We start from the raw sequence: 11,814 nt of genomic DNA on the forward strand, positions 1-11,814 counted from the left end.
ACTCCAGACCCCACTCTAGCTGGCCGGCCCCCAGCGGGCTTCGGGCAGCAGCATTCTTCTGGCATCTGCTGCTTGGGGCTGCTGGCTCCAGCGAGGGCTGCTCCCAGGCTACACACTGCTTCCCCAAGTGTCCCTTCAGGTGGGTGTAGGGACCCTCTTGGGGGTAGGTGGTGCTGCTAGGCCTCATCTCTACTGTCTCTTTGAGGTGCCATTGAGCCTGGGGACAGAAGGTCCCAGGGGCTTGTCCTGCTCGAACCATTCCTTCTCCTGGTCCCTGAGCTGGGCCAGGAGTGGCAAAGGGACAGAGACTGCAGACCAAGGCTGGACCTCTGTGTCTGGGGGCCTTGTGCCTGGCCCACTGAGCCTGGCCAGCCCTAATGGTCCTGGAGAGGCCAGTGCTGGGGGCCTCTGTTGGGGTTCCAGGCTCTCTAGAGTCTCAGAGGATGCCTCCAGAAGCCGCTGGTCTCAAGTCAGGATAGCCATGGTATACTGGGCACAGGAGACACACACTTGCCTGAGCCCTGGCCCATGCTCAGGCCATGCTCCTGTGGTGGAACCCAGACAGATGGTGGATGCAGACCTGGAGGAGGCAGGGAGCGCAGGCAAAAGTAGTCAGAAAGGCCAGACTCCATCCAAAAGCCCAGACACACAGCGGAGGGCAGGCGAGAGCTGGGCCTGGACACTAGATGGTGGGCAGGGGGTGCTGGGCAGCCCCGCAGGCCTGAGGGCAAGTGAGATGGAGCTGGGCTGCCTCCTGACCTGCTGTGCAGCCTGGGAGAGGCCAGTTCCCTCTCTGGGACCCATCCAGCCCCAGGGACAATCAGGGATTCAGACCTCAAGCCTCAGGGGGAACAATGGAGCCGTTGAAGGCCCTCCCCCCGCATTGTGCTTGGTAGTGAGAGGTGGCCCTGGGTCAGTCTGGCCGGGTACACACTCAGGAGGGCTGGTGTCCAGCCAGCCATCAGGTAGAAGAGCTCAGAAGGCCTTGTTTCCTGGCCTGGAAAAGGTAGGTTGCCCACCAGGGGACCAGGCGTAGGGTTCCCTTTGGGGCTGAGTAACACCGTCGTCACTCAGCCCAAGGTCTCAGGGGCCTGTATCACCTCTTGAAACAGCCAACCCCGGGAGACAATAGGTGCTGGGTCCAGCTGGGTGGCCTTTTATTCTGGGGTTCTCTCCATCTCAGGCCCACTGCCCTCACAGGGCCTGACTGGGTGGTGGTTCTGGTGCAACAAGACTTGAGTGTAGGGGGAGGTGGAAGCAGAAATCTGGACCCCCCAACCACAGGGGCTGCTCAGGCTAGCTGAGGAGCAAGGACGGAAGAGGGGTGGGCCCTGAGCAGCTGGGACCCTTCAGGCCATGTGGAACTGGCCAGCTCCTGCCAGCTAGGCAGCTGCAGTGTGTCCAGAGGCTGGGGCTCTTCAGCTTTTGGGGGAGGCTGGGGAGCCTTTCCGATAAGCTGTGGTCAGTACACCTGCCCTCCGTCCGCAGCACTCCTGGTCTGGGCCTTGGTGTGGCCCGGGGCACCTTTCATTAAAATCCTTGTGGGCGCCTCCTAGGTCCTAGGTCCTCAGATCTAGGTCCTGGAGGTTAGCAGAGAGCAAAACAGCCTCCTGTTCTCCAGGAGCGGCCCCTGTTGCGCCACAGATGTGAGTGAGTTGTCTGGATGGGGACTGCATGCAGGGTGGCTGGGCAAGAATGGGGAGCGGGCCGGGGGAGGTGGCCTGGGCAGGGGTTCCAACAAGGGGCAGTACGGCTGAGGGGTAGCAGCCGGCCCTGGGTTGTGCTCCGTTGTCGGGGGAGCAGGTAGGCGCAGCAGGTGTCCAGGGCAGAGTAGGGGTATGTAGGGCGGAGAAAGTGACGCTGCTGCTCGTTGAGAAAGAGCAGAGTGCAGGCCGCAGGGGCGATCGCATGGGCATTTTCGGCAGCATCGGGGAGGAGGGTTTAGTAGGGGTCACAAGTGTGGGCATCCCACGCGGTCTGAGGGACACGGCACCCTGGCCCTGGGCCAGCAGTGCCTGAGGAGATCCCAGGGAGGGCACCAAGCTTGCGGAGGGGTTCTGGTTTGGCCTCACTCCCTTGCTTCTCCTAGCACATCCCCCCCAGCCCACCCCCAAAAGCCCAGGGCCCTTCAGCTCAGGCCTCCCTGTGGGCGGCAGCTCCAGCCTGGCTGCAGGAGCAGCCCAGGCCGCGCCACCATGACTCACTCCCCAAGCCTGGCCTCACCACACCCTCCACCCCTGCAGGAGGCCCCTCACTTCCCAGCTTCCAGGCTGGAGTGGAGCAGAGAAGGGCCTCCTGATCCTCAGCAGACCCAGGGTGCCATGGCCACCTGCACCTCCAGAGGCCCTGGGAGGGAGCAGGAGCCTCCCACCGCAGTTTTACAACCATCCTCTCCCCACAGCTCCCAGCAGGGCCCGTTCCCTCCGGCATCCGATCATCCCCCTGGCATTTGCTGAGCACTTGTGTGATGAGGGACGCTGAGCATGCAGTGGGTGCACCTCACTCTCCTGGCCATGGAGGATGCTTCCCAGAGGAAGGCCATTGGAGTGGTCCAAGGCAGGAGTGGGTGCATGTGTGTGCGTGAGTGTGAGAGGAGAGGCGGATGGGTGTGTAGGGGTGTGTGTGTGTTTGCGCGCGCGCACGGATGGGTGTGCAAGTGTGTGTGTGTGAGAGAGAGAGAGACAGTCCAGATACGGGTGAAGCCAGCTCTGAGGTGGGCAGGAGCAGGTCAGGAAGTCCCTGAAGACCCGTGAGGATGGGGATTTTGTTCTGAGAGCCCCAGGCTTCCTGGGACCAACCCACTGGGGCCTGCAACCCCACCTTGGGCTGCCTACAGGAGGGAACATGGGGATGGAGGACTAGAAGGAGAGCCTGGCCGTTAGCCGGTGTGCCCACTGCATGGGAGGCTGTGTGCACTGGTGTTGCTGGGGAGGGTGGCAGATGGATGTGGCAGAGGGTCCCTAGGCCTGGAGTCTGCGTCCTGGGCACTCCAGGGTCGGGGTGAACACCTCTGACTGGCCAGGGGTTCCAGGCAGAACACAACTGGGGCATCCAGGACAGGGGCCCAGAGAGGGAAGGAAGTGGAAGTGGAAGACCACTGCACAGGACCACTGCAGAGCTGACAAGGGTGAGACCTCGCGGGCACCCTCAGGCTAGGCCGGGAGGAGGGCCTGGGGCCTGGGGCCTGGGGCCTGGGGCCTGAGCAAGGGCAGGTGCTGCAGCCCCTCCCTCTGAGTGCCCGCTCCCTACAGGGCACTTTGGTGCGTGGTGAGCAAGTAGCAGAAGAAAGACCTTAACCTTGGCGCTCAGGGAGGTGGATGGGGTGTAGGAGCAGGCCCTGGTCTCTGAGCTAAGGCCTCCATCTCCCGGGGCTGAGCCCGCCTTGGGCTACTTGTGGGTGCTCATATGTAGAGGAGGGACCTCCGGTGCCAGGTGCATGCAAGGTCCCTGAGTCCTCAGGGAGGGGAAGAGGCTGCCTGAGATGCTGAGGTTCCCAGAGAAGGGTGTCACCAGCCAGCTTGGCCAGCTGAGCACTTCCAGGGGCTGTGGATCCTGTCCTGCCTGGCAGCCACACCTTAGCCAAAGGAAGTCCATCCACCCTGAGAGGGGCATGTGGGAGGAAGCCGGGCCAGGGTTAGGAAGGAAATAGCTGGGCAGGCCCTGGCCTCACTGTACTGCAGGAGGAGACACTGGGCCATCTCTGCTCTCAGTGCCCGCCCCCCCCCCTCCACACCCAGGACCTTTGTTCAGACCCAGGGGTGAAAGGGGCTTGAAGACGGCGGGGGGGAGCCCAGCTGCCCACCCCTGTGCCAGCGCCGGGTGTGGAGGGCCCAGCTCACCCCAGGGCATATCATCCTGATGCCCGCTAGAGCCTACACTGTCTGCCTACCACCCTCCCCACAGTGGGGTGACTTCTTGGGTGACTCTTGGCAGAGATGACCCCAGCCCCTGTTGTGGGGAGCCCTCCCCTGCACACTGGCCAGTCACCTTCCCTCACCAGATCCCACACCTTCTACTGACAACTCCCAGGCCTACCGCCTTGTAGACCTTGACACTCAGGGACACCTTGGCCCCTTACCCCCAACCCCGCCCTGGATCCCAATTGAGTGGTCCCCACCCACACTTGCTCTAACACGTAGCTTTGGGTGAGGTTTCCTCTGAATGAAGGTCCCTGCAAATGCCAGGGCCTTGTTCCCTGAGGGGCCAGCACCCCTCACACACCTTCCCCTCCTGCTGGTTCAGCCTAGGGCCTAGCCCCCACTGGCTACCTCCTCCCAGCAGCGCTGGGCAGCCATGGGCCTAGACTTTGCTTCCTACTGCAGCACCTCCGTATCGGGGTCCTTCTTGCATCCCACAACTCCAGGACAGGTCACCAACGTCCCTGCTCCGTGCTTGAAGCCTCCAGACAGAGAAATGCATTCCAGATGCGGACAAGACAGGCAGAGGGAACTTGGAGTGATGATGGGTTAGGAGAACATTTTTAATAAGGTTTTTATTTTATAACACCTGTGATTTACAGAGAAGCTGTGAAGAGCCCAGGAAGAGTGCTCACTTGCCCCCACACGCAGTTCCCCCATAGCAGGCTTGTCACAATCAGTGCACCAGTGTCACTACATTGTCATTAACCAGTGCCCACTCTGCCCTCAGATTCTTCACTCTTCACCTGTGTCCTGCTTTTCTGGGGTCCCCTTGGGGAGGGTGACTGACCTCACATCTCCTCGGCCTCCCTTGGGGATGACCCCCTCGGATTCCCTTGTTTCTGACACCCTTGGTGGTTTGAAGGTCAAGTAGTTTGTAAAAGCCCCTCTTGGAGCTTGTCTCATTGTGTCTCATGATCGCCTGGGGTGAGGGTTTGGGAAGAAGGCCTCAGGGGCAGCAAGGTGCGGCTGTCAACTTGGCTCCTCACCGTGGGTGGGGACCTCAGCCACTCCCCGATGCCTGCTGGGCTGTCCTGCCCTCCTCCCTCCCTCGCTGTGCTCTCTGGAAGCACACCCTCCTTGAGGTCACAGTGGCTACATGAGTTATTTAGAATTTCTTCTCCACTGACAGTTACTCTCTCATTTGCATCAGTAGGAACTCATTTATTTATGACCGTGGGCTATATAATCTGTGAGCTAATCTGTAACTGGTACTTACTTACTCTACTGCCAAAATGATCCAACTTCAGACACCCGGAGTGCCTTCCCTCATTTGCTACGTTGTGTCCCTTTGACTCGCCTCTGTCAGTGTCAGTGAGTGTGTGTGAGAGAGAGAAAGAGCACTTCCTTCCTCTCTGGCACCGAGAGATGCTCCTGGCGCGTTTCCTGCCGCAGCCCTGGAACCAGCTGTTTCTCCACAAGCCTAGGTCCCTTTACTGTAGAGCGGGACCAAGGTGTGTTCATGGCTATGGGGCGTTTTTCCTTTTAGGCCCTTTCAGCCAACAGGCAAGGGGCTACAAACCTGTGTGCACGCGTGTGTGTATAACTAGGAAACCACCTGTGTCCATACTGAGCCGATGGTGAGTTCAGACCCACGTCTCCAATGCTAACCCGTGACCAGTTGGGACATTTCCAGCCCCTCTGTGGCTCAGTCCGCGTGCACGGAGAGGAGAGAGCGCACAGGGGAGTGGTGGCTGGTCTCAGGGACTGCCCCGTGAAGGGACAGGACGAGGGGGCGGGTGGAGCTGGGGTCTGGACGGGGCGTGGACATTGTAGGGCCCGGCAGAGTAGAAGCGCTCGCAGGGGTGCGTTCCACCTGCGGGGTGTTGGTGCGCTGGCGCCAGATGTGCTTTGCATCTTACTTCGAAGTCTGGCGGAGTCTCAAGGGTGGATGGGCGTCCTCAGGTGCCCGGCAGAAGCGAGGCAGGCCCAGGGAGCGGCGGGGCCCCGCGGGGTCTGGTTCAAGGTTTCTGCTGATGGAGCGGAGCGGGTGCTGGGCAGAGAGCGCTCGAGGATAAGTCCATCTAAGATGGAAGCTGCTTTGGAGGGAGATTTTTGGGTCTGGTCCTCTGGGGTTTGCTGCGCCTGCCGGAATCCACGTGCTGATGTGAAGCTGACAACTGGCACAAGAGGTCTGGATTTGGGGGGCCCTATGCATGGCACTAAGATCAGGGCCTGGGTTCTTCCAGGCCGAAAGTGGTCAGTCAGTGCCAGCCCCCAGACCACAGAATGATCCGGCCGTGACTGCGCATGTGACCCAGGACCTGCACACACGTGTTCATGGCACGCAGGCATCTGCACTTGGTCTGAAGAACCAACTGCCTCTGCCCCACACCCAGAGGTTGCCAGAGCTCCCCTACTGGCACTTGGGGAAGGAAGAGAGGAGGTTTGCTCCCTCTCCTTTCCCACTCCCCAGGCTGTTCCCCTCAACTGACAGCATGCAGGGCCCTCACCCTCTTTTCTCCACAACTCATCTCTTGAGGGTGTGCTCTAACTGCACCCAGGCCAGCCTCCTTGGGCAAAGTGCCACCCCTCACCCCAGGGCAGGGTCCTCCCAGCACCATGCTAGAGCTGGTCTCAGAGCCCCGCCGCTGCACGTCTCCCCAAGTTGGTTATGGGTCTGGTGGAGGATTTTACACCACAGGAATCGGTAAACACTGCACCAAGGCTTTCCCACTGAGATTCAGCTGTGGAATACTAACCACACATGAACGGTCAAGCCTGCCCTGGCACCCTCACCTTCCCTTCCATTTTTCCTCTAGGATCTGTTTTGGAGGGGAGAGAAGAGGGGGGTTGCTCTGCCATCCCTTTTCTGGGTTCTTGCCTGGTGGGACCGTGGGCCTCGGCCTCCTGTGGTGTGGAACTGTAGAGGTCAGGAATAGGGAGAGATCCTGGAAAAGAGTTCAGGTTAGAGCTGAGGAAAAAGCCAGCCTAGGACACAGGACCCTTGTGCTCTTCCCCCGTTGAAGCAGAGGGATATCAAAGATGGCCCTGGAGGGCTGGCTGGGCATGTGCCAGTCTGTGTACCTGTGTGCATGCATGTGCACAAGTGCATCGCACACGCGAGTATGCACGTGCATGTCTGAGTGAACTGTGTGTGTGTGCATCTGTGAGTGTTGTGGCTCTGAGAGGGGCACTGCACACAGATGTGAGGAAGTAGGGTCACTTCCCCAGGAACCCTGGCTGCCCCCTCATCCTGCCCCCCGCCCAAGAGCCCAGCTGCATAAAGAGGGCCTGAATCCCTGAATGCCCCTGCTGTTCCACCCCACACCTGCCCACACTGCCTCTCAGGCCTGTTCCAGAAGGAGGGAGCCAACAGCATCAGGTACTCAGGGGTCTCCTGCCCCCAAACTCAAACTATCCAGAAGCAGGTACTGGTGTTCACCGTGGAGAAGGGAGGGTGGGTGTTGGGAGGCTGCAGCCCCCTGCCTAGAGTCGCAGAGGTACAGGGGCATGTGGTCCTGCCCACAGAGCCCCTTCTAGGCACAGGCCCACTCAGGGGTAGCTGATCTAGAAGGGGCACTGGTCTGGGACATGGTAAGCAGCCAGGTGGCTCTCTCTGAGTGTCACAGGTGCCCAAGTGTGGTTGCACATGTGCCTTATGGCCCCCAATCAGGATGTGCATAGGACACAGGAGTGTTGGGACAAGAGGGAGGAGCAGCCTGGAGGGTAGGGCCTCAGCCCCTGGTACAACTGGACCTGCAGGAGGTTCTCAGAGGAGCATGGCAGTGATCCTTTGTGGAGGCGGAGGGACCAGAGCCCCTGTGCAAGGTTTGGGGTAAGGGTAGGGGGAGGGACCGGTCCTGGGAAGCCTGGAGCTGATGGAGCTGAGGGTTACAAGGGGCTGGAGGCTGACAGGGCCGTGGGGTCTGGGGACTGATGGGGTTAGCTCCAGGGGCTAGGAGGCTGGAGGCTGAGGGCCACTGGGACTAGGGGCCTGGGAAACCACGGGCCACTGGGGGACTGGCGTGGCTGAAGAGCTGGGGGGACAGATAGGCTGGGGACTCAGCCCCTGGTGGGCTCCTAGCCTGCCCGAAACAGGTCTCCATGGGACTCCTTCCAGCGACCTGGGTGCTGAGAGGTGGGGGCAGGCTGAGCTGAGGCTGAGCAGCCCCCACACTCTAATACTCTGAGTGAAACGCAGTTTCCCCATTTGTCCTACAAAGGCAGCTCACCCTGCTGACCCCCTGCAGTTCTCAGGGCCTTGGGTGGGGTCCCCAGAGGTTGGGGAAGGAGTGCGTCTGGCACTGGGCCAGGCTTTCCTGGAGGACTAGGGGAGGGCAGGAGAGACTGGCACTGCTCCGGGCCGCAGCGACCTGGGGTCGGGTCTTGGTGGGAGATGGGGCGTGTGCTCAGCCAAAGCAAGGTGTCCTGTCATCTGTCCTTTTAGTGCCTGTCTTCTGCCTGCAGAGGCCCGGGCCTCTCCCTGTATCCATCCCAGGGCAGAGACTTTGGGTGGGGGTGGCGCTCCTGAAGCGGCTGCTCCTTGGGGTGAAAGATGTGTGTTCCAGAGGGGACCCTGGCCCCAGGTGCTGCTGTCCAACCCCTGCCAGGGGTTGAGCTCCCCATAGCCTGTGTATCTTACCGTCCCCGCCCCGTACCTCCTTGACCTCCCTTCGCCCCAGGTTGAGCTCCTGCTCGTGGCCTGCAGGTCCCGTCCCCGGTCCCTATGACCAACATGAGCTGGAGCTTCCTGACACGGCTGCTGGAAGAGATCCACAACCACTCCACGTTCGTGGGCAAGGTATGGCTCACGGTGCTCGTGGTCTTCCGCATCGTGCTCACGGCTGTGGGTGGCGAGTCCATCTACTCCGATGAACAGACCAAGTTCACGTGCAACACGCGGCAGCCAGGCTGCGACAACGTCTGCTACGACGCCTTCGCACCCCTGTCCCACGTGCGCTTCTGGGTTTTCCAAATAGTGGTCATCTCCACGCCCTCTGTCATGTACCTGGGCTATGCGGTGCACCGCCTGGCCCGCGCCTCTCAGGACGAGCGCCGCCGCGCCTCTCGCCGCCGCCCGAGCCGTCGGGTGCCCCGCACACCGCTGCCATTGCCCCCGCCGCCCCACCCGGGCTGGCCTGATCCCGCTGACCTGGGTGAGGAGGAGCCCATGCTGGGCCTGGGCGAAGAGGACGAGGAGCCAGGGGCGGGTGAGGGCCTGGGCGAGGAAGACGAGGCTGAGGACGCGGGTACAGCCAAGGGCGCTGGAGGGGACACAAAGGCGGCAGGGGCCCCGGGCCCAGCAGGGCAGCATGACGGGCGGCGGCGCATCCAGCGCGAGGGACTGATGCGCGTGTACGTGGCCCAGCTGGTGGCGCGGGCTGCCTTCGAGGTGGCCTTCCTGGTGGGCCAGTACCTGCTGTATGGCTTCGAGGTGCGGCCCTTCTTCGCGTGCAGCCGCCAGCCCTGCCCGCACGTGGTCGACTGCTTCGTGTCACGGCCCACCGAGAAGACGGTCTTCCTGCTGGTCATGTACGTGGTCAGCTGCCTCTGCCTGCTCCTCAATCTCTGCGAGATGGCGCACCTGGGCCTGGGCAGCGCGCAGGACGCTGTGCGCGGCCGGCGACCCCTGCCCACCACCCCCGGCCCGGCCCCGCGCCAGCCGCCCTGCGCGCTCCCCGCCGCGCCCTCGGGCCTGGCCTGCCCGCCTGACTACAGCCTGGTGGTGCGCGCAGCCGAGCGCGCTCGCGCCCACGACCAGGACCTGGCCAGCCTGGCGCTGCAGGCGCTGCAGGACCGGCGCGCGCTCGGGGACCTCGACGGCCCACCGGGCCCCGCCCTCCCAGCTGCTGCCCAGGAACCCCCTAGGGCCGGCGCGCCCGCCTCCGGGTCCGGCAGTGCCACCTCCGGAGGCACGGCTGGGGGCCAGGGCCGGCCAGGCGCCAAACCCAGGGTGGGCTCAGAGAAGGGCAGTGCGAGCAGCAGCAGGGAGGGTAAGACCACCGTGTGGATCTGAGGCCCTGTCCTGGCTGCTCTCCCTCCTCCCGCCACACCAGGGAGGGTGGTGAGGTGTGCTAGGGGAAGGATGTGGGCTGGACACCTAAGAGGCAGAACACCTACCTTCCTCCTCCTCAGCTGGCTGCCCCCCACCTCGTGACAGAGTGGGGGTGGGGGCGTGGGCACCAGCCTGCCCTGCATCACTACGCTTCCCCACCTGAGCCTCATCTCCATCTAGGGTCGGGTGGGAAAGGCAGGCCTGGGAACCATGAAGGGTCCCCAGCTCTGATTCATAAACCCTGACAGGTGAATGGGACTGTGGCTGGGGCATTGCCTCCCACCCACCACCCCAGGGCCACCCAGCTGGCCACCTCAGGACAAAAATGTTGGCCAGGTGGGAGCTCTGCCCCCTCCACCCCTGCTTCCCTTCAGCAGCCCATGTGTGACTGTCAGGGGTGCCTGGCCTGTGTATAGGAGAATGCTGTGCTTGTCCCCACTCCCTGCCCAGCAAATGGGGCTCCTTTCCTAGAAGCCACGCTCCTCTAGCCCACTTTCTGGTTCTTGCGGAGCTGGAAGAAATGCCAGGTCTTTCTTGTACAGAAAGGAAAACAGAGAGCAGGGTAGGCAGAGGCCCCTGGGCCCAGCCCAGGTCTACACTGTCTCCTGTTTCATCTGCACTAAGCCCCAGAACATGAGCTGCCAGGTGGGGCTGCGCCCTGCTTCCTGCTCCCTGCCCACACGGATTTGGGGCTGAGGCCCTGGAGGGTGTGGATGGGACCATGCCCTATCCAGCTTCTGCACTGGCCTGGTGTGGCCCCTCCCTCTGGGACATACTTGAAGTTCCGAAAAGACATTGGCCCCCTCGCCACGCTGACAAACAGGATGGTGGTCAGGGGCTGCGGCTTTGGCCATGCTGGGGGAAGGGGTTCTGAGGCTCCCACCACCGCCCCTCTGCCCTCCAGCCCCATCTCCAATTCAGACACAGCCTCTAAAACAAAGGGAGTAAAATAAAACTAACTTTTGTTTACAACCGCGTGTGTATGTGAATGTGTATGCATGCATGTGTGTGTGCGTGCGTATGTGTGTGTGATGTGTGCACACGTGTGTGAGTGCACATACAGACACGTGTCTATGTGTCCACTGCTGGCCTCTAGGGACACGTGGCTCAGCTCTAGGATGGCTGGGAGAGGAAACCATTCTGCAGGGACCATCCGGGGAGCAAGGCCCAGGATGAGCCCCTGCAGCTCCTTGGAAACAGTCGGTGTCACTCTGTGCCAGGCACTGGCTTGGCCCAGCCGGGAGAGGCATGGCTAAGTACACAGATGGTGAGAACAAAGAACACGGCCAGGCCTGTGTGCTTGGAGCCCAAAGAGGTAGGTAGCTCAAAGGAGAGAGGGGCAGTCTTGTCTCAGGCCTGGGCATTATCCAGATGCTGGCCAGAGCCTGCAGCGATAGCTTTGGTGAGGGGCAGAGGCCAGCACAGTAAGGGAAGCAGCTGCTGCCAGCAAGGAGCCACTTCGCTCTAGACTTGGGTGACCCCAGCTTTCTCCCAGCCCCCATCAGGCCCAAGGCAGGCCCTGACAGCTTCTCCAGACTGCAAACCCTCTCTCTTTGGGGTCCCGGGGCCAAGCTCCAAGCCTTACATGAACCCCAACCCAGCCTGTCTCTGGTCAGATGCCAAATGCAGGCTGAGTCCCTTCCCTTTGTCGGGTCTGACTGGCTGATCCTGGATTCCAGGGGAGCTCCACCTTTAAGGTGAGCCCCAGACCAGGTGATCCCTGCCCCCAGGTAAGCCCCACCCCCATAAAGTCCTGGATGTCAGTGCTGGAAGCAGGGCCACAGGGGCTAAGCCAATCCAGATCCAGAGCAGGGAACCACCACTCACCTCTCCAAGAGACCAAAGTCCGTGGAACTGGCAGCTCCGAATTTGAGTTATGCTGCTGGCAGTGTCGTTGTG

The 11,814-nt window shown here is 61.7% G+C and overlaps 1 protein-coding gene across 4 annotated transcripts; it reads left to right on the top strand.

Annotated features, from left to right (window-relative positions):
- The first annotated feature begins 41 nt into the window (after nucleotides 1-41).
- GJC2 (gap junction protein gamma 2) lies at nucleotides 42-10,816 on the top strand. 4 transcript variants are annotated; one of them, XM_072952414.1, is made up of 2 exons: nucleotides 42-139; nucleotides 8,569-10,816. In XM_072952414.1, the coding sequence occupies exon 2, from the start codon at nucleotides 8,587-8,589 to the stop codon at nucleotides 9,874-9,876; it is 1,290 nt and encodes a 429-aa protein (XP_072808515.1). In that variant the 5' UTR covers nucleotides 42-139; nucleotides 8,569-8,586; the 3' UTR covers nucleotides 9,877-10,816. The 4 variants fall into 4 exon arrangements, with proteins under 4 accessions (XP_072808515.1, XP_072808505.1, XP_072808513.1 ...); XM_072952404.1 differs by lacking the exon at nucleotides 42-139 and adding an exon at nucleotides 7,187-7,242; XM_072952412.1 differs by lacking the exon at nucleotides 42-139 and adding an exon at nucleotides 7,191-7,242 and having other exon boundaries at nucleotides 8,543-10,816.
- Nucleotides 10,817-11,814: the final 998 nt, after the last annotated feature.

Source organism: Vicugna pacos, chromosome 3 (assembly GCF_048564905.1).
Source record: "Vicugna pacos chromosome 3, VicPac4, whole genome shotgun sequence".
Classification (NCBI taxonomy): Eukaryota; Metazoa; Chordata; class Mammalia; order Artiodactyla; family Camelidae; genus Vicugna; species Vicugna pacos.

Bases quoted from the DNA above. Each gene is read 5' to 3' on its own strand.
- GJC2 (XM_072952414.1), top strand. From the start codon at position 8,587: ATGACCAACATGAGCTGGAGCTTCCTGACACGGCTGCTGGAAGAGATC.